This window comes from Aotus nancymaae, unplaced genomic scaffold, assembly GCF_030222135.1.
Source record: "Aotus nancymaae isolate 86718 unplaced genomic scaffold, 86718_ANA_hifiasm-v0.15.2.pri h1tg000020l, whole genome shotgun sequence".
NCBI lineage: Eukaryota > Metazoa > Chordata > Mammalia > Primates > Aotidae > Aotus > Aotus nancymaae.
The window spans coordinates 40748633-40774853 of NW_026988432.1; the positions used below are offsets into that span (position 1 = coordinate 40748633).

The 26221-nt window shown below is 42.8% G+C and overlaps 1 protein-coding gene across 3 annotated transcripts in view; it reads right to left on the minus strand.

Annotated features, from left to right (window-relative positions):
• FHOD3 (formin homology 2 domain containing 3) overlaps positions 1-26221 on the minus strand; it is a 496822-nt gene that overhangs the window by 421022 nt on the left and 49579 nt on the right. For all 3 annotated transcript variants that reach the window (XM_064379256.1, XM_064379255.1, XM_064379250.1), the window contains exons 2-3: positions 22362-22468; positions 4673-4737 (exon numbers count right to left, since the gene is read on the minus strand). In XM_064379256.1, coding sequence (XP_064235326.1) covers positions 4673-4737; positions 22362-22468 — 172 coding nt within the window. The remainder of the gene's footprint in view (positions 1-4672; positions 4738-22361; positions 22469-26221) is intronic.

Genomic DNA, 26221 nt, shown 5'->3' on the forward strand with positions numbered 1-26221 from the left:
AAATTCCAAACTGACACAGAGCCAAGAAGCAGTAAGGACCACAGGGGAATCTAGCTAATTTTCCAAAGGCCACCCCAGGGGCAAGTGAAATGTCAGAAAAGGAAGCTAGAAGGGGGCCTGCCTGCAGGCCAGGAGGGCTCAGCCACCAGAAACAAGCTCAAATTGATTAGAGGGAAAGACACCCAGAGGTGGGGGGAAGGTAGTACCCAGCCTGGTCAGAAGACTTAGTGAGGTAGGAGAGGAGTCATGCTCAGATTCACAGGCTGAAGAACAAAGGCAGAACCTGGAAAGGGACTGGGAAGGAAGGAGAGGGGGCAGGGGTCAGAGGCCATGAATTACAGCTCCATTCCCCACCCTTCAAATACAGAAGCCCAGGAACCCCTATACTGTAGCTATAGGAGGCTCAAGCACTGGACAAAAGCTGCACCTCACCAGAGCTGCCACATCATATGTATACCACCTCCATCACCATCAGTGGAAGCAGGTACCCATGCAGGATCCTTCCCCATTCAGACTGCACACAGCCTCAGGACCTTGCTCAACACAGAGCCTCAGGGAGCCAATGCTCCTAAATCGGTTGGCTGTGAGATGAATCCCCTTCATTACACTTGCACTAGAAGGTTCTTCCTGAGGAAATGCTCCACTGTTTATAATTCATCTCTTTGCTATAACAATATAATGCAAAGCACATGGCTACATGATAGGGCCTGCAAGAGAAAAACGCTTTGCAAATTATACATTGATGGTTTGTTCTGTTGATGTTTCTGTTGCTGGAAACTGGCATTAATGGATGAAATGGCCTTCTCTCCTATCATTTTCTTGCCTTTAAAAGTTGCCTTTGTCCCTGTGACTTGACCATCTGAGTAATTAGATGCATCTCATGCAGAGGTCAGTCGCTTTAGCCCCCTTGGCAGCCTCTGCCTGACTCATCTGTCCCTCACAGGAAGAACTCATCATCTCATATGATTCTCAAACGCCTCTGAAGACCCTTTGTGCCAGGGTTCTTTCACAGCTGAAAGCATAAATGACATTTTTGCATCTTCACCCAAATTTTACACTTTTGTTTAACTCAATGTTGGACACTAGAAAGTATAGGCCCCCTGGAACCCAGAGAATCAATCGCCAGGGTTTTACTTTCTTAATGCGAACATAGGATCTGCTTCAGAAAACTGAAGCCCAGAGGTTTTTGGGCAAACAAAATTCCTTTAAAGCGAACCCGTAAAAAACACTCACATATTAACTTTAGGAGCCTAATGATTTCAAACCTTTTTTTTTTTTTTAAGTCCTAGATTCCATTCCTTACCCCACAATTCTTTAGTTCCTTTCTCTTCAGGATGAGATTCAGTTATCAGAGCCAGTTGGCCCTCTGAACATTTTTCTGGGGTCTGGAAATAGGATCACTTTTCAGGAACCAAAAAATTTATTTTCTCTAGCTAACCTCATAAAATGCAGACTTCTCATGTCTATCACACATTTTTTAATTCATATCTGTAAGTTTATGCCCACTATATGACCATCAAAATTTTCATTTCTTTGAAAGATCGAAGCTAGATTAAGAAGGCAAGTGCTGCAGCGTTGGCTGAAATATCAATTGGTCATACCAAAAATGTACGAACAAATAAAAATCACATGGTGATGAGCACTGAGGTACGAAAGCTTGAGGCCTCTCTATACCAAAATCTCATTCCAACCTCCTGCCAAATGCTTCAGAACCACTGCATTATCAGAAAAGACCTGTTTCAGCTGCTAGCTGTAACCATCAAAGCAGAGCCCCTGTGGCCTTCATTTTTCATAAGGGTTGCCCGGCTGCTAACTATAAAGGCTCACCACACTCTCCTCCCAATGGGTGCCGGGTTCCAAAGTGAACACTGGAGAATTCCAAAGGCATGTCACCTCCAAATGATTAACATGCAGTCCTGGATTCTAAACATTCCTAAACTTAATAAAAACAGGAATGAAGGAGAAGAGAATGTAGGGTGAAGAAAGCATGATTTTTGAGACATTTCTTTGATAACGTTTCAGGCCCAGGAGACAAAAGCTGGTCCTGGATCCTCCCAGTCCAATCATGGGTGGAAAGAAAGTCTTCAAAGCTGCATGTGGTGCTTGGCTGAGACGGCAGCCACTGTGCCCCACGCCTGCAGTGTTAATATTTCACCTATTTGTTATATGGTAAAGAGTAAATAACCTTGAGAAGAAACAAGGACTAAAACAACTGACGTGAAAAAAGCTTATTTTCTCCTTGTCATATTTCCCATTGTCATTTTGACTCAAAATTGTTCCAGGTATTGTTTTCTTTATCCCTAAGAAATCTCATCTAACACTCCATTCAGAGAGGGAAGGAAGATGTCACAATAGGGGAAGGTACTTCATAAACATGATGCACACATCCCATTTTCTATACATACCCAAAGGATCATACTTAGTGCTATTATAATAAATCTACTCCAGATCTTGCTAATAGTAGGAAACGGAATGAGGAAAAAAAAGGCTTTTAATTCAAAGGAAAAACTTTTCCTTTTTGGGGTGCTGCTGTTAGTTTATATAGCCAAATCCTCTCATCTGACATAATCAGGCCTGAGGCAATTAATATTAAAGCAGAAAATCCTTTTGAAAACAATTTGTAAAAAAATACATAAACATAAACAAGACCTTAAAACATTTTGAACTCGCAGCTATTATGGCAAAACATGCCGGTCTACCTGTGATGAGGCACAAATGGTTCTCTGAATAAGGATCTACTCATTGGAATTCCATGTAGACCTTTTACAAATCCCTCCAGTAACATGGTCTGATTTCCAGTCTCAGTTTCTTTGAAGTTCAGCAGAATCCTCTTCTATTTTCATAATATTCCCCCTCACCTTTTATAGTTATCATAACCTATTTACATTGACAGAAATGCTTTTGTAGTGATGAATTTTGAGTCTTTTCCAAAATATTCAGTGAACTTTCAAAGAAGCAGTGACCTTTATGTAGTCATATTTAATTAGGTTATGAAATATTTGGTACTATTTCATTAAATTACATAATTCTGATAACCAGTGCAATTGTCATAAGGAGGTTTGTGAGTGAGCACACTGACTCCATAAGCCCCTAGGTCAACCCCTAGAGCAGGGAGCATGTGTGTCCTAGTTGAGTGCAGGCTTGAGGGGCTGTCAGTGCTCAGTACGCCACAGGATAAGATGTCACACATCTTACATCTATCACATGGGACTATAGGATATAGAAGTCAAGTCAATAACACAGAAGCTGTTTTTTAAAAATCCTGTACCTGAAATATTTGAGTACCTGAAATACTGTAAAGGAATGAGTTTCCTTAAAAGGAGTTCGCTCATTTGGATTTTGACCGAGCTCACTTTCATGTAAGTCTGCTTTCTACCACCTTACGATTCCTAGGAAAAGCCAATTCATCTTCATGTCCCAAATCTCTAGTGGTTATCAGCTGTGTTTCAATATTTAACTTCAACATGTTCAGTACATGTTATATACCAGGATTTGTTCTATCGGAATGAGGGTAAGGAGGAAGTTTATCCAAAATCGTGTCACAGACCTTTCCTTTAGATAGATATAATTTATGCATATGAAATCACTGGGAAAATATGAAGCAGGTAATAAAAAAGCCACTGATGAAATATAAGTGCCTATATACATTGTATAGTTACTCGGCACTACAAGCAGTTGAGAAGCAGAATGGTCAATGTTGGCTGGAGGTCCTGCAGATCTTACTTTGTTTCCAACAAGATTTCCAATCCTCCTGACACTCTGACCTTTCAGTCCCTGAAGTTTGAGTCACCTGCACAATTATTCTCTGGCTGCACAGATTATTACTCAAGACACTTGCAACTTCACCTCCCTCCATACCAAATGCAGTGAAATCATGTGGATTTCCCTTCATGCCCAGCTGCTCCCCCTCCCCATCCCTGGGTGAAGGAGGGACCAGAAATAATTTCCCTAACTCCACCCATGAATACCTTTCAGGTGCAGACTAGGACTCAACAGGATGATCTATGGTCTTTTGATTAGAAGATTAAATGAAGACCACAGCATATATTAAACAAAAGCAAAATTACTAAGATACAAAAAACTTCTAGACATGAAATGAAATTTAGTTCCTTTTTCTTTCCTTTTTATGACATATTCTTGCCTCGACTTGGCCCAGACCAGGAGAAAACTGGGCCTCCTACAGCAAGCCATTCTGAACCACAGACACATTTGTTTGCTTAAGAGCATCTTGCCCTGTATCCGCATGTGCCCTCACCCTGTGCTGACCTGAGATTTCCCTTTTAGTCACCTGATAACTGTCTAGAGCCCCAGACTCCACTTTCCCACAGGCACGCCTCACAGAGCCACCAGGAGGCACATGAAGATCAGGTCAATGCGCTAGAGGTTCACATTGGCACAGTCCCAGGAAGAACCTCATCTCCCCCAGCACTGCCAAAAGGAACCTCACCAGCAAGCTGTCTTACCTCACGCTCCAGTCACTAACCAAACAGCAGAGGAAGCTGGAATGAAACAGACCTTCAAAAATCATTGCTGAAAATTGTTTCACCAAAACCATAAGAACCCATGATAGGGGCTAGCACAAACAGATAGCATAACAGTGAATCTTTATTTTATTCCCGTAAGTCGTGTTTTTTTGTCATGCATTTAGTCCCTGAGGGCAGGTGTCACTCACCGATGCAGGCATGGACCCTCACCGACAGCTGCGTCCTTAAGATGATGCTGTGCTTCTTGCCCCGCCTAATGAGATAGGAGACAAAACAGGGGCATCAGAGGAGTCGGCAGAGACATCTCACGTGCTGTCAATCCACATGAAGGTTCTGACAAACCCACCTGAGAGGAGATCCACAGAAGCAGGGACCCACACTGAACAAGAATCTATCCTGAAGTAATGTTGACATCACAGGCCTTTCACAAACGTAAAATAATAAAGAAGTCTGACTTTGTTGGATTGGCACATGCATCTCACTGCCAAGCTCCATTGACTCATTCCATCCAGAGTCTGCACATAGCCATGCTTGACCATGTTGGGAAAATTTTAAAATCTGTGTCCATGAAGTGAAATTTCTGGAATGTAACAACACAAATCTGCTTGATCATTCTCATGGCTATTTTTACCTTTTTTTGGGAGGGGCAGATATAGGAAAAGTGAACACATGATGGATGGGGTCATCAGAACCGCTTTACTGTGTATCAATTCAAGCCTGTGTTAGCTTTTCTCTTATACTCTTGTGAGAAAATGGGAATCTACAAAAGAAGGCTTTCAGACTACTTACGATCAGAAATGCCAATTTACACCACACCCCATCTCACCTCCACTTCTTTCTCACTGCATTTCTCATGAGGAAGAAAAAGGGAAGACCTCCCCAGTTCCACTCCTACTAGAGCCCATCCTGCTTTATGCAGAGAGGAACGCCACAGAGCGGTTGGTAGAAGGAGATAAAGGGGAGAAAACATGAGTCTTGGCTACCTGACAGGAACAAAGGCTTTGAGGTTTAGAGAAAAGGGGAAGGCAATGGACAAAGGAAAAGCAGAGCCAGCCAAGGGCATGGCAGCAGGTAGCGTGGCAGGGCTCTTGGGAGCGGGATTCCCTGCCCATCCTCACCTCTCCCCACCAGGGCTTAATGTATAACAGAATCTGGCAGTGCTTTCCTGCCTCCTGGTGTGTGGTTGTGTTGGACAGAAGGGAACACAGATCTCACCAAGGTGCACTACTAACGCTGTGATTATGAATTCACAGTAATGACTACATCAATTACATTTTTTATTCTTACAACCAGGTAAGAGACAGAAGTATGGTTTAAATAATGGTTTGTTGATTCTGATATGGGTTGGTTGTGTCTCCACCCAAACAGCATCTTGAATTGTAGTTCCCATAATCCCCATGAGTCACAGAAGGTAATTGAATCAGGGGGGGCGTTCTCATGATAGTGAATAAGTCTCATGAGAGCTGATGGTTTGATAAAGGGCAGTTCCTCTGCACACACTCTCTTGCCTGCCACCATGTAAGAAGTGCCTTTGCTCTTCCTTCACCTCCTGTCATAATTGTGAGACCTCCCCAGCTATAAGAACTGAGTCCATTAAACCTCTTTTTCTTTATGTCTTTATTAGCAGCATGAGAACAGACAAATATAGGTTCTTTAAAAGAAAAAAGGAAACCCAGCTGCATAATTTCAAAGCATACAGTAACCTCCAGCTGGGCAGCTGCTTCAGGTAGAGAATCTGCACTCAGAGTCCCCTCAAAATTCAATGAGCCCCTCCATTTTCCTTTGTTTTCCATTTTATATGCAAGTTATTAGTCTCAAGAAGCTTGCAGCCAACACACAATGCCTGCAGAAGACAAGTTCAAGATTCCTATAAACACATATTTCTGCAAAACCTTATTTTTCACAAAAACTCTCAGTCTCAGAAATCCTGACATGAATACTCCTTCAACTCTTCCCACCAGACCAGAAGAAAGTTTTGATTTAAATGCACCAGATTGAATTATAGACAGCTTTTTGTTTGACTTGCCAAGAAAGGTGTTCTGGGGTAGGGGGGACAGCAGCTGGGAGCAGAAAATCAGTGAACTCCTGCCGGGAGCCAGACTCTAACTACTAGAAACAGTAAATCCTTGTCTTCCAAACTCAAGGATTTTCTGTAATTCACATTAACAGCAGTTATAAGTCAATGGTAAATGTCAAATAAATAGTAGACAAAGGACATGCTGTAGATGCCCAGAGAGAGAAAAAGCATGAGCTGGCCAGGGAAGACATTTCAGAATGCCCCAAGTTCTGGAGAATTTCAGAAAGGGCCCATTGGTAGCCCCTTCCTATATCCTCAAACAACTGCAAAGTTGCACTTCGAAAAGTTTGTTTCTCTACAGAATTCTCTAGACCCACAGAGAGCATGTAGGATGGTCACTCTGAGATTCCAGGCCCCTCAATGAAAACTATGACTGCCAAGACACAGCAAGCCCACCATCCTAGAAGGGTCCTCTCTTCCGGGTGCTGAGAAACCAGGCAATTGGTTTGCTAAGCTAAACCCTAATGGAATTTAAGAGAGCATAGAAGAAAATAAGGCCTATTTTTTAGAAGTTTAATCACTTACAATTCCTCCACTTCAATATTCTACCTCCTACCTTATCTGCTGGTCTACACAAAATCCTACAAATGAAGAAACCTGCATGGAACTGGGAGCCAAGGATGGTGGAAGCAGGCTGAGGTGGGGAGGAGGCCCCAGATCCCAAGTTCAGAGAAAAGGAGGGGATTGGCTAAGGAAGAGGCAAGTGGGTGAAGAGTGTGGCCAGATTCAGCCAGGTCCACAGCAGGGTATCTGCGACCTTTCACCCTTCCCCACGTCTGCTTCCGCCCACCTCTGATGTAGGTACTACTTCTGTGTCCATTTTGCAGATGAGGAAAACAAAGCTTGTAGAAATGATGTAACTTGCATACATGGCTGGTGGAAACAGATGCAGGACTGAAGGCACAGAATCTGACTCCACGGTTGCCTGCACCATCCTGCCTTTTGCTGCACAGTTGCCTCACTGTATAACCTTCTCTAAGGACTACAAAGGATAAAAAGAGTCCCTAGTTTTTTAGGGAACTGGTATAACCTTACTACTGAAACCTAACCAAAAAGATACACTGAAACTCTAAGATGCAAACATCTAAGAAAATCTTGGGAAATCAAATTATGCAATATGTAAAAATAATACAACAGGACCACATAATACTCATCCTAAGAGTTCAAGAATTATGGACAGTCTAGTATAATAGTTTTACATACATATATATATAAAAAACAAACATATATATTATATATACATATATATGTAATTCTTGACTTCTTAGGAAAAACTTTATTTGGTCTTGTATTTTCACATATTGCTTACTCGCTCGCTGTATATACACACACACACATATACACACACACGTGTGTGTGTGTGTGTGGTATATATATATGTAAAACTATTATACCGGACTACCAAATGTAAAGGGACCTTATGGTGGATGTACATACGTGTGTGTGTATGTTTAAATAAAACAAAAAACATCCACTGTAAGGTCCCTTTACATTTGGTAGCTTCCCTCCACCACTATATTTTCTAATTAGTTAAAACTGACATATTGGAGAGATTCATTTTTATGTATTTCTTTTACATATGGCCATTTCCCTGCTACCACTGATTCTAAAAACCTTTTTGCTAAGTCCTTTGGCTTATTTTAAGAAATAATCATATCTGTTTAAAGATAATCATTTTATCCCTGCCTTTCTAGCAAATACACCCTTTTCTTTTTTCATGGGTAAAATTTTCAAGAGAAAATTAAAGAATCATAGGTACACTCCCTTCCCCACCATGGGACACTATGTCAGTTTGGGTTCAGAAATAAAAATAGTTGTTAACATTTATGGAATGCTTATCATGTGCCAGAAGAAGTTCTAAGTACTTTATACAGATTTAGTCTTCACAAAATTTCTATGAGGTAGTGATATAGCTAGACTTCGTGTCCCCACCAAATCTTTTCTTGACTTGTAATCCCCAGGTGTGAGGAAGGGACCTACCTGGTGGGAAGTGACTGGATCAGGGGGGTGGTTTCCTCCATGCTCTTCTTGTGATAGTGAGTGAGTTCTCACAAGATCTGATGGTTTTATAAGGGGCTCTTCCCACTTCGCTTTCTAACTCACTCTCACCTGCCACTGTGTAAGATGTGCCTTTGCTTCTCCTTCACCTTCTGCCATGATTGCAAGTTTCCTGAGGCCTCCCCAGCCATGCAGAACTGTGAGTCAGTTAAACCTCTTTTGTTTAAAAATTACCCAGTCTCAGGTATGTCTTTGTAGCAGTGTGAAAATGGACAAATACAGGTAGATAACATTATTGCCATTCCAAAGATAAGGAAATCAAGGCCCAGAAAAGTTAAGCAATGGAGATGAAGTCACATAGCTAGAAAGTGACAGAGCTCAGACTCAACCCAGGCAGTCTGACCCTAAAGTCAGCGGCCCTATCACCTCCACAGAGCTTCCCCCCAAATGTGTGTTCCTCTCATTCACTCCTTCATTTCACTGGTGCCAATATCATGGAGAAAAGGATGCTAAGGTACTTACAGTGAATTCACACTGACAACCTCTCACGATCTGTATCTTTAGACTATTATTATTTTCTGAATCCCTACATACATATAAGATGTATTCTATGAGATGTACAAAGTATATGGAGCTTTAAGATAGGAATATAGAAACCCTACCTGCATTTCCAGGCTGCTAGCCTGCCCTGCGGATTTCAGATTTGCTAGTCCCCACAATTGCACGAGCCAATTTCTTAAAAATAAATCTCTCTAGATAGATAGATTACATAGATAGATGATAGACAGACAGACAGATAGATAGTGTATTGGTCTATTTTCACACTACTCTAAAGAGCTGCCTGAGACTGGCTAATTTATAAGGAAAGAGGTTTAATTGACTCACAGTTCCACATGGCTGGGAAGGCCTCAGGAAATTTACAATCATGGTGGAAGGTAAAGGGAAAGAAGCACCTTCTTCACAAGGTGGCCAGAGAGAAAGACAGCAGGGGGGGAAACTGCCAAACACTTTTAAAGCATCAGATCTCATGTGAATTCACTCACTATCATGAGAACAGCATGGGGGAAACTGCCCCCATGATTCAATCACCTCCCACCAGCTCCCGCCCGCCACATGTGGAGATTACAATTTGAGACGAGGTTTGGCTGGGGACACAGAGTCAAATCATCTCCGATGTCCTCTTGGTTCTGTGTCTCTGGAGAACCCTAACTAATAAAACTTTGATATCTGCCTTCCTAGAGATTCCACATTCCAAAGATAAAAATCAGTGAGAGGCTGTCAGTGTGTATTCACTGTAAGCACCTTAGCCATCCTTCTCTCCCTGATACCAGCATTCTGGGTTAGTTTTGCAGCTGCCACTCCTTTTGAGTCTGTGTTTTTTAGCAAGATGAAGTGGAATGCACCAAGTACCCAGAATCCAGTGACCCAGAAGGCAAGGCGGCTCAGCTTGACCTTAATCTCCCCAGGGAGACTCAGATTCCTTTCCTATCAGCACAGCCACTGCCAGGAAAACATCACCAGCTTCTGGACAGCAAAGCAGGCAGCACAACCAATGGGCTGCCCACAACCAAGGCCAGCTACCCAAAGTGCCAAAGGGACTATCTAAAATAGGTGAGTAACTCAAGGAAACCCCACAAGGCACATGCACCAGGGACACGATGATACTACCGCTAAAAGAACTTTCTGAAATGTCCTGCCTTCTCAGAAAACACAGGCTTCTGTTACAATAACATCAGTGGTCTTGGAAAAAGCCTGGTTTAACCAACTAAGACTCACAGAAACCTGTGTGTGTTTCCGTTCTGACCCTGTGCCTCAAGGGAACCTTTTTACAAGAGTAACATATAAAGCCCTCTGTGACTGTAAGAACAAGTGCTTACATTATTTTACTGAGTGGTATAGAGCCAGAAGCTTGATGACTTTTTCTAGCAACCAACAGTGGAATTGATGCTCCTGAGTATTCTTCTACTTAAATTAGAAGGAATAAACTATAGTTTCAGTCAAGGAAAGAAACAGATGTTTCACCATCCAGCAGAAGTAGGGACTAGGGCCCCTCAACAGTTGCGCCAGGAGTAAAAAGCTCTTACTATGCTTCCGGAGCTGAGGGGCTCAACCAGCACTCCATCTCAGATAAAGAGATGGAGGAGGATTCGAACCAGTCATCAGCTAGTAAAAGGATAGTGCTAGCTAAGATTAACTTGCCCAGAAGCTCAAAGTTTAAGCAAGAGAGGCAGTTGTCATCACATTAATCTCCAGGTGTATTCTGTTCTCCCCTGGCAGACTGTAGAGGTAGAAAAACATCGACTCTGAAGTCAGCTGTGTGACCTTGGACAAGTTACTTAACCTCTCTGAGCTTCGGCTTTATTGTCTGTAAAATAAGACAATGATGTCTGCCTTTCCTGAGAGAGAGAATTCAATTAATCAATGCAAGTAACATGCTGTGGACATGGCTGGCACGTGGTAAATGCTGAATAACATTAGGCAATACCCTTGTTAGTGATATTACTGTTCTTTCTTTCAGCCACTTCCCCTCCCTCGTTCCATCTGTCTTCATGTCTGGATATTCTCTCACTCTCTGTATGTCTCTCACTTCATTTTTGTCTGTTTTCTCATTCTTCCCAGTTCTCACATCACTCCTTTCTCTCATTCTCTCTTCACCACCCATTCAAGAATTGACAATAATGATCCATTTGTTATTATTTGATTCTTGTTCCCGTTCTTCATTAAAGCTCCAGTGATGTCGCATTTTAATATTCTCAAGGGATTATACTAATGTCTGTGCCTCCTGTGTGTGCAACCCTGAGTGTGTCTGCCTCTGAGGAATAAGTCATCTACTTTAACGGGAAGGTGTGAGGAGTCTGAGACACACGGGGATCCAGGTGGAAGCACCCCGGGCAACACGTCCTATGACCAAAGCGTGAAGTTTGCGCAATTGGTGAAAAGGGACCTATCAAAGCAGGTCACCTCTCTAGACACCTTCTCAGAGAGGCCAGTCTGGTTCTCTCATCTTCCTGTTTCCCTCACCTCTTTGCTTCAACAGGACATGATACAGACGGAATCAACTTTCTCAGTTCACTTCCACTCAGCTAATGTCCTCTCATCACAGATGCTGAAACTTCTCCCCGCACCCAGCCCAGCCCGTCACCAGCTCAGTGTTCCTCTTCCACAGTCATTCCCTGGCACGTTTCTTGTAAGCTTTAATGAGGTATAATTTAGGTGCCATAAAACTCACCTGTTTATGATATAATTCACTGATTACTAGTATCTTCATAGAGTTATACAGTCATTACAATCTGATTTTTTTAACTTTCTCAACAATGCAAAAAAAACCCCAAAACCCTCACACCCATCTGCAATCACTCCCTGTCCCCATACTCAGCAAGAGGCAACCACCAATCTACTCTGCCTCTCTACGGACATATCTTCTCTGGGCATCACATACAAATGAAATTCAACAGTATGTCACCTTTTCTGTGTGGCTTCTTTCACATGGCCTAACATCTTCAAGGTCATCAGATATCAGATATATGATTTACAAACATTTTCTTGTTTGTAAAATGTTCTGTGGCTTGTGTTTTCACTTTATCAATTATGTCTTTTGAGGGAGCAAAAGGTTTTAATTTTGATGAAGTCCAAACTATTTCTTTCTCTTGTCACTTGTGCTTTCATTACCATATCTAAGACACGGAAAGCCCATGTGGCAAGAACCATGACTTTTCCTAACTCAGCCATGGACTTGCTCCTGTTTTCCTCTGGAGTTTCATTGTTTTGGCTCTTACATTTAGGACTATGGTCTGCTTTTAGTTAATTTTTGTGTCTGGTATGAGGTTCTTGACATCTTGATTAGCTCCTTCTCTTGTCTTTCACCCTCACATACCCCGTACAGGGCCCTTGTTCAAGCTGTACACAGATTTTAGCTCCTGGGAAATCCTGCTGCCTTCCTTCTCAGCCCCCAGTCTCTCCTTGTCAGCCTCTGCCCCACCATCCTGCTGCTTCCTCCCGCTTCAGGACATCCAAAATCTGCTCCCCACTCCCAGCCTTGCCTTGCTCCTCTCACAACTTGCCTTTGTGGCACAGTGTCCTCAACTGCCCATTCCTCGAAATGTCCTCTCTCCTTGCAGAGGTAGATGCTGCTGGTTACCCCCCTAGCACCCATTTCCCTTTCTGCCTTATAACGGGAATACAATTGTGTTTGCAGTAACAATGTATATTCCACAATGTGCAACTCTATACTGTGGCACAGTTCTCATCAGTGAACTATAGGTGGAAGTTGCTGGTGGGGTTTCTGGAAAGCTCTTTAAAAGGGGCAAACCCAGCCAGCACCATCACTGCTCTTCGCTCTTCTCATCTAAGGCAGGGACCATGGCTGTCAGCTAATATTCATAGCAATAGCAGGAAAAGGTTAGCTGGATACAGCCCACAATTCATACTGCACCCATGAGCCTCTGGCCAAAGTCATGTGAGTGAAGATAAGTGCACAGAGACTAGGCATGCCCTTCCTCCATCCCTTTCCTTCTTTCTAGGGGCTGGGATGCAGATGAGATGGTAAGAGTGGAAGCAGCCACCTGGTCCCAGAGATGGAATCCTTGTTCTGAGGATGCTGTAGCTATTTTACAGTTCCAAAGAGGATTGCCTGTATTTGGAATCTTATACAAGAAAAAAACTTTTATTTAAACTGCCATATTTGGGGTTTTCTTGGTTGCAACAGAGAAGACTGCATCCTAACCAATACATGCCTCTCTGTCTTGATATGACAGGGGTGTGGGGCAGTTGCACTGTAACTATGATGGAGCATGAAAGACAAAATCCAGACCCTAAGGATGGTAGAGCATAAAGATAAAACAAGCCCAGGTTCTTAAGAGTATCATGGAATCAACATACTGTCCTTGAAACTGTATAACTATCCACTGATTTTCTTAGAGTGGCTTTAGTTGTATAGAAAAATTTCATAGAAAATAGAGAAAGTTCCCATATATCCACACTGCTCCTCCCCACCCACCTGTTTCTATCAACATCTTTCATTAGTGTGGTTACATTTGTTACAATAGACTAACTGACACTGACACATTATTAACAAGTCCATAGTTTTACTTTATAATTCACCATGTTGAACAGTTCTATGGGTTTTCACAAGTACATAATGTTCTGGATCCAACATTACACTAACATATAGTGTGGTGACACTGCCCTAACAATCCCCTGTGCTTCACCTATTCATCCCTCCCTATCCATCTCCCAACATCAGCTCCCACTCCTGGCAACAGGATCTTTTCAGTCTCCATGGCTTTTGCCTTTCTTGGAATGTCATATAGTTGGACTCACATTATGTAGCTTTTTCAGACTGGGCTTGACTTCATAGTGTGCATTTAAGGCTCCCCCATGTCTTTTCTAGCTTGATAGCTCATTTATTTTTATTGCTAAATAAAAAATACTTCATGGTATAGATGAATACTATGGTTTGTTTATCCATTCATCTACAGAAGGACATCTTCCTTAAATTTTGGCAATTATGAATAAAGCTGATGCAAAAATGTGTGCAGGCTTTTGCATGGACATACATTTTCAACTCGTTTGGGTAAATACCCAGAAGCATGATTGCCAAATTGTATGGTAAGCCTATGTTTAGCTTTGTAAGAAACTACAGGCTGTCTTCCAAAGTGGCTGTGTCATTTTGCATTCCCACCAGCAATGAATGAGAGTTTCCGTTGCTCCACATCTTTGCCAGCATTTGGTGATACCAGTGTTTCTTATTTTAGCCATTCTAAGAGGTGTGTAGTGGTATCTCATTTTTTTTAATTTACATTTTACATTATATTGACATGTAATGTTGGATATCTTTCCATATGCTTATTTAACATCTGAATGTCTTCTTTAGTGATATATCTGCTCAGATCTTTTGCCCATTTTTTCATCAGGTTGTTTTCTTATTAAGTTTTAAGAGTATTTTGTATATTTTAGATACATGTACTCCACCATTTAGATACATAATCCATATGTTTTTCAAATATTTTCTGTGGCTTGTCTTTTCACTGTCTTAATATCCACTTTTTTTCCATGATAAAAATATAAAAATTTTAAGCCACTGTTATTTGGGTTGTCACATGCAGCTAAACCTGAGTCTCTTACTGATGTACAACACCTGGGTTATGGTTTCATTGGCTCTGCGTGCTGCCACCTGGGTGACTGCTAACTTTCTAGTCCCTACAGCCAGGGCCTGGTCCTCTCCTCACCTGCATCCTATGGCTGACCCTCTGGGATAAGACCTTCAGACTCCATAGCTCCCTCCATGGGAACACCCCCAGCCTCTCCAGTCCTCCAGCCTTCTCACCAGGGTGCCCGGTCAACATTTCTCACTAGCCACCCCACACTGGCCTGTGTGTGGCTTGCCATAAGGTCAGACTAATAGGCATAAACCCCTCCTCCCCTTTTCAAAATTGCCTCCACTTTACCACCTTTTTCCCTAACCAGTCCACCATTCTGTGCACTATTCCCCTAATGCCACGTGTCCATTCCATTCTCCTGTCCCCCTCTACACCAGCTGGCACCATGGCTCCAGATTCCCAGTCCCCTCCCTCCCCAATCCTGGGCGAGACCCCAATACACTCACCTTCCTCGGCTACCAGGTTTAGGTTCATTAGGGCACTCCCTGCTTGTCCCCACAGGGGTAACATCTGACCAAGGTCTCCTACTCCAAGTTCTTCCCACTCACCCACACCCAAAGCCCCTCATCACTTAAGGACTTCTGTGATGGCTCTCTGTGCAGGTCATTTTTCTTCTGTCTGACTCCAACCCACACACTTACCTGATGTCATCTTTGCCCATCATACATCCTGGCATTTAAAGACATTTAGAACCTTTGATTCCAGTGTCCCTTCAGCATGGGAGTTACTTCATTCTCCCCTGACTTACTGAAGACTTCTCAGGAACGCTGTCTTCCTCACTCAGTGCTTCTCAACTTTGACAGCACACTGAAATCACCTGGGAGCTTTGAAAATCACCTCTGCCTGGGCCCACCCCTCCCACTGAGTTCTGATTTCATGGGCCTGAGGCTGGGAGTGGCAAGAAGGGTTTTAAAGTCCCTCAAGGGGGTGGCAATATTCTCCAAGACTGAGAACCTATGCTGCAGGTTCCCAAACAAACACCCAACCACCTGAACAGCCTTTTTTTTTTTTTTTTTTTTTTTGAGATGGAGTCTTGCTCTGTCATCCAGGCTGGAGTATAATGGTGAAATCTCGGCTCACTACAACCTCCACCACCCAGGTTCAAGCAATTCACCTGTGTCAGCCTCCTGAGCAGCTGGGACTACAGGTGCGTGCCACCACACCTGGCTAATTTTTTGTATTTTTAGTAGGGATGGGGTTTTGCCACGTTGGCCAGGCTGGTCTCAAACTTCTGACCTCAAGTGAGCCACCCACCTTAGCATCCCAAAGTGCTGGGATTACAGGCATGAGCCACCATGCCCGGTCTGGATGGTTTTTTTTTTTTTTTGAAGTGAGATTCTGAACCCCGCTCCAAACCTTCTGAAGCCAGAACTTAGACTTCAGCAGTTCTGGCACCTGGAGCTGGTGTACAGGAGCTCTGGGCTACCCACTCAACCCAGCTGAACTCACCCCTAATGGCTCCTTTGGTTTGAAAGGGCCAGCTTTCTCCCCCACTGAGAGCAGGGCAGAACTTGATGGTCTGCACTTTGAGCCTTGCTCAGCAATATGAAGACAGGAGTTCCTTCGAACCTGTCACTGATTAGCCACAAGGCCTCAGCCAACACACCTGCACCCTCCACTCAGGATAACTGCCTTAAGAGGAAAAAAAAATCAGGGCAAGTCTACCTTTCTTCCCTTCCACACCCTCCCCAGAATCTCTCTCTTAACTTAGGGGTTTTGTTGGTTACTTGTTTCAGTTTGGTTTTTTAGGTTCAGTCGATTTTTAGACTTATGTTTAAAGTCTATTCAGTGATTTCCCATTCCACCAGTCTAAGATGCAGAGAAAAGGTGGACAAATGTGTGAATAGGTGAGGTTAACTTTTATATCATAAGAAGTAGAAACTGCTCCTTGTTCCTTCAAACCTGATATTTCGAGATGCAAAGACCTCTTTAAGAATCTGATGAAGGCTTTGAAATACTTTCCCACCAAAATCTCACAAACCCACAAACTGTACAGAAACCTCAGAGGTTCATGGGCCTCAGAGCCCATGATATGCCGGCTGAGAAGTCAGGTGTCCAAGAATAAAAGCGGAGCCAGTCCCAAAACCCCCAGGTTCCCCTAAGCAGGTCAATCACAAAGCTGGTGGGACCCATGTACCCCGGCAGATGGGCCTTCGTATGGCCCTTCTCACCCTTTCCCAGATGCGCATCCAGCTGTGATTTCTAAGCCACCAGCCTCACACAGACACATGGGCCCAGGGTGGGAGGACTACTAGCCCCCTTGGCAGATGAGAGAAAGTGAACAGCATCACACAGCAAGTAAGAGCAGCTATCTTCAGAGCCAACCCTGTGGCACAGGCCTGAAGGGAGGCATGCCGAGGAAAAGGTGAACACCCCAAGTTACCTGAAGTCAGGAGCACCTGTGAATGTGTATGCCATGTCCAGCTACCACGCTCATCCCCACGATGTCCCTGAAACATCGTGTTTCTCAGGTCCGCTCTTGGCTCAAGCCATACTCCCACCTGCTGCACCTTCCAAATACCCAAAGCCACTATCTCCCCCTGGCCTTGCCTAGAAGCCCACCTTCTCCACGACAGTGCCCTGTGGACCTGGGCTGGCACTGGTTTCCTTTCAAAGACATTGGGGGTAGCAACAGGCAAGAGTGGGGTTCTGGCCAGCTCGGCCCTGTCAGCAAACCTCCATCGAAGCCTCTTAACTAAAAGTCGAGATCTCAGGGCACCTGACCTGCGTGGAATCCTCTGAATCTAAATTCCAGTGGTTCCCATTTCAATGTATCATCTTCCCAGGATCGAACTATCGTTATAACAGGGGCTAACAGTTTTGAGTGTGTATTGTGTGTAAGGAACTAGTTAAGGTTGTAGATATATTATCATATTTTACTTCAAAACAACCCAAAGCAGCAGTATTACAATAATATTGCCCCCAATTATAAGGAAACTGAGGTTCAGAGAGGAGAAGTTACATCCCCATGGTCAAACAGCCATGAGACTAACTGTAAAGCCTGTGTCCCTAACCATTATGTAACACTGCTCTCCTCAGGTGCCAGAGACCCCATCAGGACCCGTGCTCACAGAGGAAGAAAACTGGGATTGGATCATATTTTCCTTATTCTATAAATAAATGTTACAAGTGTCCTCATTTTTTTTTTGGAGACAGAGTCTCACTCTGTCACCCAGGCTAGAGTGCAATGGCACGATCTTGGCTCACTGCAACCTCTGCCTCCCAGGTTCAAGCAATTCTCCTCCTTCAGCCTCCCAAATAGCTGGGACTACAGGTGCCCGCCACCATGCCCAGCTAACTTTTGTATATTTAGTAGAGACAGGGTTTCACCATATCGGTCAGGCTGGTCTCGAACTCCTGACCTCGTGATCCACCTGCTTCGGCCTCCCAAAGTGCTGGGATTACAGGCGTGAGCCATTGCACCTGATCACAAGTGTCCTGGTTTTATAAACTTCTATCAGAAGTAAAGTGGCTTGCCCCAGGCCACACAATGACAGCGCCAGGAAGAATAACCTGGAGGCTGCAACTTCTGTGTCTGCTGCGCCAAGTCATGCTTGCTAATTTCCCTGGCCTTGGAAGGCGATGAACAGACCTGGCTCTATTTTGTTAACATAATAATTACTTTGTCCTTCTACTTTTGAAGGTCTTTCTCCTCTTCTCTGAATAGCTAGAGCCTGAGTGATAATTCTAAACAACGAGTTAATTTTTAGTCTTGGCATAAAAGTGCAGGGTAATGGACGAGAACAAAGAAACAAACTCCTCCAGCAAGGAAACTCAGGCAGAACACACGGTATGAAAAACACCACAGTTTTCACACAGACTCATCTCATACATCTTCATTAGATGATCACAATAGTAGCAGACATTTTGCTCTAATTGACACAAAGAAATCAAGAGAAAAAATGGTATTGTATTTGCCATTTTCATACCTCCAAAGAGCAAATCTTAACTGGGAAGTAATTATATTGTAACTCCCACTCATGAGAGGCACACAGACTTTGTCAAATGCCACACATCTAGGAGAGGACCTAAAAGGTCTATTTCAAAGATACAAAGCCTCACTCTGGGGTGCTTTGGGGGCACGCTTGTCAAATGTGTAGCTACATATGCCTATAATTCCAACACTTTGAGAAGCTAAGACAGGAGTTTTGTTTTGAGTCTGGGAGTTCTAGACCAGCCTGGGCAACATAGGGAGACCCTGTCTCTACAAAAAATACAAAAATTAGCCAGAGCAGGAGAATCGTTTGAGCCTGCGGGGGTGGAAGCTGCAGTAAGCTATGATTGTACTGCTGTACTCCAGCCTGGGTGACAAATCAAGAACCCAACAAAAATAATTAAAATTTTAAATTTTTCTAAAAATATTTTAAATGTGTAGCTACGTTCCTCTGTTTGGGCTACCTTCCTCTGTTTGCAGTTTCCCAAGTCTTGAGTCCCATTTTCTCAACTTTCATAATTCATTCTCCCAGCAACCCTAGTGACTAGAGTACACAAACGGGATCCAACCTCCACTATTGGATGGACTGATGGCCAAGCGATGATTCAGGAGGGAAGAAAGGGAGAATACAAGCACCAGGATCTACTCTGGGGAGCTTACAGCAGGATGCCCTGGCTCTTTAGGAGCAGCTGTGGAGGGACTGCCAGCATCTGGAGGCAGGTGTTGCCAGGGTGAACTGTAGTGTCAGTGATGAATGATGACAGCAAAGCTGTTTCAACTGGAGACAGTGTTTTAGAACAGGACCAATTGTCCTCTCAAGAACCAACCTCATGCCACCAAAGGTTCAAATGTACATGCTGCATAGAACCTAAAGTACCTTTGCCCAGAAGCCCCTGGGATGGCAGAAGAGCAGAGTCTTGGGAATTGGTCACACCTGTGTTCAAACTTGGCTTTGCCACCCTGGACATGTAATTTAACTCCTGACCCTTGGTTGTCTCAAATGAAAAACTGAGACAATAAAATCCAATTACACGACTATTATGACAATTAACTACTAAAGATCTTGTGAACAGGTAGCCTAATATAGTACCTGGCATAGCAGCTGATCCAAAAATGTTCTTTTTCTCCCACACCCTTTAGTCTTATGCTTTTATCAATACATTAGCACTTTTCTTCTGAGTTGCCATCTCCAAATCATTCAAGTTTTCACAAGAAAGAAGAAAAAAGAAACAGGACAAGGCCATCAAGCATAACACCACTAGAGATATTTCTCAAGCTGGCAATGATCTACTCATAACACTCCTAGGGGTCTGTTTGACCAATGAGCCATGAAGTCATCCAATTAGACTATCATCTAGCCTGCATTCTGACATCTTATATGAAAGGATGGCACTGTCAAATACTTGGTAAAAACTATCGCAATGGAATTTCCCCAAGTCTATCAGCCTAGTAGTGTTAATTTTAAATATAGCAATGAGTAGATTCTGGTGTGACTTAAGATACCCCTCCTATATGCACAGCCTATAGTGGTTTCCAAGATCCTTTCTCACATACTATTGGTGTGCCCCTTACTACCACTCTGGAGATAAGAAGGGTATCCTCAGAGCACCTTGCTGAATCCTAACAAGGACCTTGGTCTTCTTGGTGCACATGGCCATGCTATTCAGGAATCCATCTGGCACTGCGCCATTCACCTGGCCACCAGTATTCCCTAAGCACATAAAACATGCTGAGAAAATGCCAAGTACTGGACATTCAGACAAGCATGGTTCTGACCTAGTAAAGTGTTAGCAGCAGAGAAGAGGGACAACTAGCAGCACAATCAATGACCATAAATTGTGAAGGGTGTTAAAACAGGAGAAAACCAGGAAGCCATCAGTACATACTAAAGTCAAATAGCTACATGAAACTAACACTAAGAAGGTTCCAATTTTTCTCCATTCACTGAGCTATTCATGAAAAATGAGTACTCCCAGATAGTATTCAGTGGACCATATTTTTAACTCAGGTAAGGTAGTTTCAAACAACTTTTGGGGGCCCTTGGACAACAGATTAAGATAGTTGAGCATTATTTGGAAAGTATCAAGGAAGCTCTTAAGTTGAAGAGGATGATGAAATCAGAGATATACTTGGTTTAAGATGGATAAGAAGTAGGCTGGGCACGGTGACTCACAGCCTACTTAAGGAGCACTTAGGGAGGCTGAGGGCTAATTGCTTGAGTTCAGGAGTTCAAGACCAGCCTGGGCAACATGACAAAACCCCATCTCTACTTAAAAAAATACAAAAATTAGCTGGGTGTAGTGGTGCGCACCTGTAGTCTCAGCTACTTGGGAGGCTGAGGTTGGAGAATCACTGGAACCCAGGAGGTGTAGGTTACAGTGAGCCAAGATCGTGCCATGCTGCACTCCAGCCTGGGTGACAGAGTAAGACTCTGTCTCAAAAAATTATATATATACACAAAATTTATAAATTATATATATATAATTATATATACATAAATTTTATACACATAAAATTTTATAAATTTATTTTATAAATTTTACATATATAAAATTTTATAAATTTACTTTATAAAATTTTATATATGTAAAATTTATATAAATTTATATAAATTTTACATATATAAACTTTTATAGATTTATTTTATAAATTTTACATATATATAAAATTTTATTAATTATATATATATATAATTTTATATATAGAGAGAGAGAGTGTGTGCATGCAAGCGCGCTGGGCACGGTGGCACATGTCTGTAATCCCAGCTACTCAAGAGGCTGCAGTGAGCCGAGATCACACCACTGCACCCCAGCCTGGGCAATTGGAGTAAGACCCTGTCTCAAAAAAAATAAAAAATAAAAATAAGAAGGAGAAAGGTGGGGCCTCATCAGGGGCTATTTCAGTAATCTAATAAATATAAGAATGGCTATTTATATGGGTATATTCCCAGAGAGGTTTCACTTTCTGCGCACATCTCTGATTTTTTATATGTGTATTGCTTTATTCAGACTCAGAGTATTTCTTTATTCAGCAAAAGTATTAAGCAATTCTAGGTATAGGCAAAAAGTAAGTTGACATTAGTTAACATAATTAATAATTATTTTTTCCACAGTAATGAGTTTAAAAGATGATATCATATAGGACTATCTACTAGAGCATCTGCTAAGAAAATATCCAGTAGATTATCATTGAATACAATGTCTAAAATAGTTGTGAATTCACTAAAACCTGGAAAATATCCATTTATTTATTAATTTTAAGAGACAAGTTCTTGCCCTGTTACCCAAGCTGGAGTGCAGTGGCACAATCATGACTCACTGCAGCCTTGACTTCCCAGGTTCAAGCGATCCTACCACCTTAGCTTCCCAAGTAGCTGGGACTACAGGTGTGAACCACCACACCCGGCTGGAAAATATCTATTTAATTGTGATATCTAATTTAGAATATCTTAGAATATAAATACCATCTTCTTGATTATCAGAAATGTTCCTAGGAAAGACTACTCCCAAGTACCCATCAAGAAAAGTTGCTCAAAATGGAAACGGGTCTGCAGTCACCACTGATGAGTCACTTACATCTCCCTCATCTGTGATTGAGAATTAAGAGAAGGTCAAAGCCATGGTAGTTCCTTTTAAATATTTTAAGGCCTCAATGTACCCCCATTTCCTAGCAGGTGGGAACCAGTCAGCAGGGTCAACAGTTGCTCTTACCCAGCATCATCCTGGAAGCCTTCCAACTCATCCCGCTGCTCTGCCAGGGTGGCCTCCAAGTCCAGGTAGGCGCCATTGTGAGACAGCTGCAGAGTGCAGTCATCCAGCTGCAAGAGAAAGAGCCCGTTATGCCCAACCTGCTCTTCAGATGCGGACTACATACGGAGAAATCACATCTTGTCGCCTTCATGTGTTCTGTAAGATCAAACAATATCCTGAAATGTGGATCATAACTTGAAGAGGTAGTGTGTTAGTGCAAATAGACGGGAACAATCTGCATGCCAAGTGGATGGATGAGGCATCTCTTAACAGAGTGGTATTGACAGCACCCTCTGTGCCCTGGGCCACTGAAGGAGCTCTTTGGGCACTGGGCCACACCAGAACCTTTTTCAACCCTCAGGGGCCGAGATGAGACCTGGCATTTCAAGAGTGGAAATCAAGATCACAATGCTGATGTGACCATGTATTGAGTCACAGAGCTTAAAAGGCAAATTTGGTGAGGAAAATATGCTATTTCCTTTAATTCAGTGAGAAGCCCTGCTTATTTGGATTCTATGGTCATACTCTGCACATTACAAATAATGTTGCTCAATAAAGTATTTTTACAATTGAACTGAAACATCCTCCAACTGAGTGGCAATATACCCAAATTACAACATAACACACAAGAAATTAGGTCTCTTCGTTACTGATCTTTTTTTTTTTTTTTTTTTTTGTTTGAGACAGAGTCTCGCTCCATCGCTGGGAGCCAGGCTGGAGTGCAGTGGCGAGACCTCGGCTCACTGCAACCTCCGCCTCCCGGGTTCAAGCAATTCTCCTGCCTCAGCCTCCCGAGTAGCTGGGACTACAGGAGCGTGCCACCATGCCCAGCTCATTTTTGTATTTTCAGTAGAGACGGGGTTTCACCATGTTGGCCAGGATGGTCTTGATCTCTTGACCTCATTATCCACCCGCCTTGGCCTCCCAAAGTGCTGGGATTACAGGCGTGAGCCACCGTGCCTGGCCTCTTTTTATTTATTTATTTTTTTGAGAGGGAGTCTCACTCTGTCACCCAAGTTGGAGTGCAGTGGCTTCATCTTGGCTCACTGCAACCTCCACTTCCTGGGTTCAAGTGATTCTCCTGCCTCAGTCTCCCAAGTAGCTGGGACTACCAGCATGCGCACTGATCTCATTTTTAAAATTTTTTATTTTTATTTTTTTTTTGCAGGGGGGACGGAGTCTCACTCTGTCACCCAGGCTGGGGTGCAGTGGCATGATCTCAGCTCACTGCAACCTCTACCTCCCGAGTTCAAGCAATTCTTCTGCCTCAGCCTCCTAAGTAGCTGAGATTACAAGACCCACCATCATGCCCAGCTAATTTTGTTATTTATTTTTAGTAGAGACGGGGTTTTGCCATGTTGACCTGTCTGGTCTTGAACCCCTGACCTCAGGTGATCCTCCTGCCTCGGCCTTCCAAAGTGCTAGGATTACAGGTGTGAGCAACCACATCCAGACAAAAATTTTATTTAACAAACACTTACATGCTGTTCATTATGTTCTGGGCACTGTTCTAAACATTTGTACATGGGAAGTCAATTAATTCTCTCACAAACTCTATACATTCTACTATTTTCTTCATTTTACAGATGAGGACTCTGAGGCACAGAGAGAGGCTAAGTTACTTACACAATTCACCATCTAGTAAATGGTAGAGCTGGAATTTGGATACCAGCAGTTTGATTTGAGGACATGGTCTCAACCACTACACTCTGCACCCTCTCTACAGCCCAAGACCCATAAAGAACTTGAAAATTTTGTCATGGTGCAAAATGCAGCTTATATCACCTGAGTATTCTGGTATGACCAAGCAAATGCCATGGGTTTGCCATCGCCATTCCCTTTTCTTCCCAGGCACACAGCCTTGCCTTTTAGTTGGGCTCTGGCCACATAACTGAGTGAGTATTGACCAACAGAATATGGATGAAAGTGAAGAAGGCCCCCAACAGGGTTAGCCATAACACCTCTGCACAACTGTCCACCTTTCTTTTCTTGTCTATGGCCAGATGCAGAGGAGCCAGAGGAGACTTTGAAACCTAGAAAACAGCAGAGCCCCAAATGCAAGGAGCTTGGGTTCCTGAGTCACTGCATGGAAGAGAGCACTTTGCTGTCCAGACCCACTGACCCATCCTGGACTGTGACAAGATCAAGAAATGAGCCTTTGCTGTGCTAACTCATTAAGGTTTTAAGGTCACTACAGGTAGCAGTTAGCATTACATTACATATAGAATGATTACACTTAAAAATAGAGGAAAATAATTTTACCAAAGAAGATTGAGATTAATATTACGAGGAAATATAAACTTATACAATCATGCCTGATTTCTTGAGCTGTAAGAGTGACTCAATTCGTCTTCTCATTGAGTTAGGTTGTCATTCCAAAATGACAGCTTGGGGAAAAGTGGAGACAAATATGTAGTTACTTTAAAACATTTAGATGAATGCTTGATAATCTGCTATAAGTGAGATTTCAAATAAGGAATTAGTTTTTGTTTTGATAGAAAAGTTTTGCTATTATTCTCAACAAGAGAAACACAAACTGTCATATTGTTTAGAAGCAGCAGCTATAACAGGCTGTTAATTCTTGTTAGAGACCCTGCAGTTCCTTGGTTCTGGTTATCTGCAACAAAATGAAAGAGATTTCTTCTTTGTTACTTGTGAGAAATACCTAGTTCAGTCATTTGAAGGGGTTAATCCTATTTGATTCACTTCTTTTATTTCTCTAATAGCAGACTGTACCTCCTAATTACTAAAGTCTTGCTGGGGAATTTCAGCATTCTTGAGCAGCACCATATAGATGGATCATCTGATTTGAGAAGGCATTTAATACAAACTAGCCAAACTCTCTGTACCATAGTGTCAAAGGTGTGCCCAGGGTTTTGGGGAAACACGCAGGAGCTGTCTCCCCTACTCTATGGAAGCAGCAGGTAGGACTGAAATCAGACTTTACCATCCTGGGTGGAAAATTCCAGTGGAAACTGGACCTGTTAACATGTACAGTGGACCATGTGTCTGGTTGTAATCATTGGCAGCTCATTCTTGCTTTAATTTCTACTGCTATTAACTAAGAAATCTGATTTAGTGTATTCAGCTGATAGTATCAACACTTTAGCTTATTTTTAATCCCACATATAATCAACAGACTGAAAGATGTGATGATGAAAGCTCTTTAAGCCACCACAATGTTCTTTTCCTCAACCCCCGGAAACATATGAGCCTAGAGAAGCACTGGGATAAAGAGTTTCTGCTTCTCCTCAAGGAGGTCTGAGTCATTCTGAGTCTGTGGTCCACGCTTGGCCAGAGGGAGAGAACCAAGAGCAAGAAGAAGTGCTGTTGGGAGAGAAGCCAAGCACGCACATGAATGTGGCTTAAATACTCCCATAGAGCCTGTGTCAAGCCACCAACATGTGGTCACTGAGCATGGGGTTAGAAAGAGGTGTGCAGCAGTTCGCCGGTATATACCATTTCTACCACACAGATCTGTAAGATCTAAGTAACCTGGAGAACAGAGGTAGCAGAACGGAGTAAAATAATTAGGAAGTGATACACTGTGAATGTCTATAACCTTTGTTTTTAATATAATCTGCCCAATTGTGAGTTTCTATGACATTTTAAATTTCTTTTAGTTTTATTTATGGTTTTTATTTCTTTTTAATAGGGCTCTCACTATTGCTCAGACACTGGTCTTGAACTCCTGGCCTCAAGCAGTCCTACCGCCCCGGCCTTAAGACTATGGATGTGAACAATTGTGCCTAGCCAATTTAATTTTTAGTAATAGCTATGTTTGACAAGTGGCTCACAAAATTCCTGAGAATTTGACAATC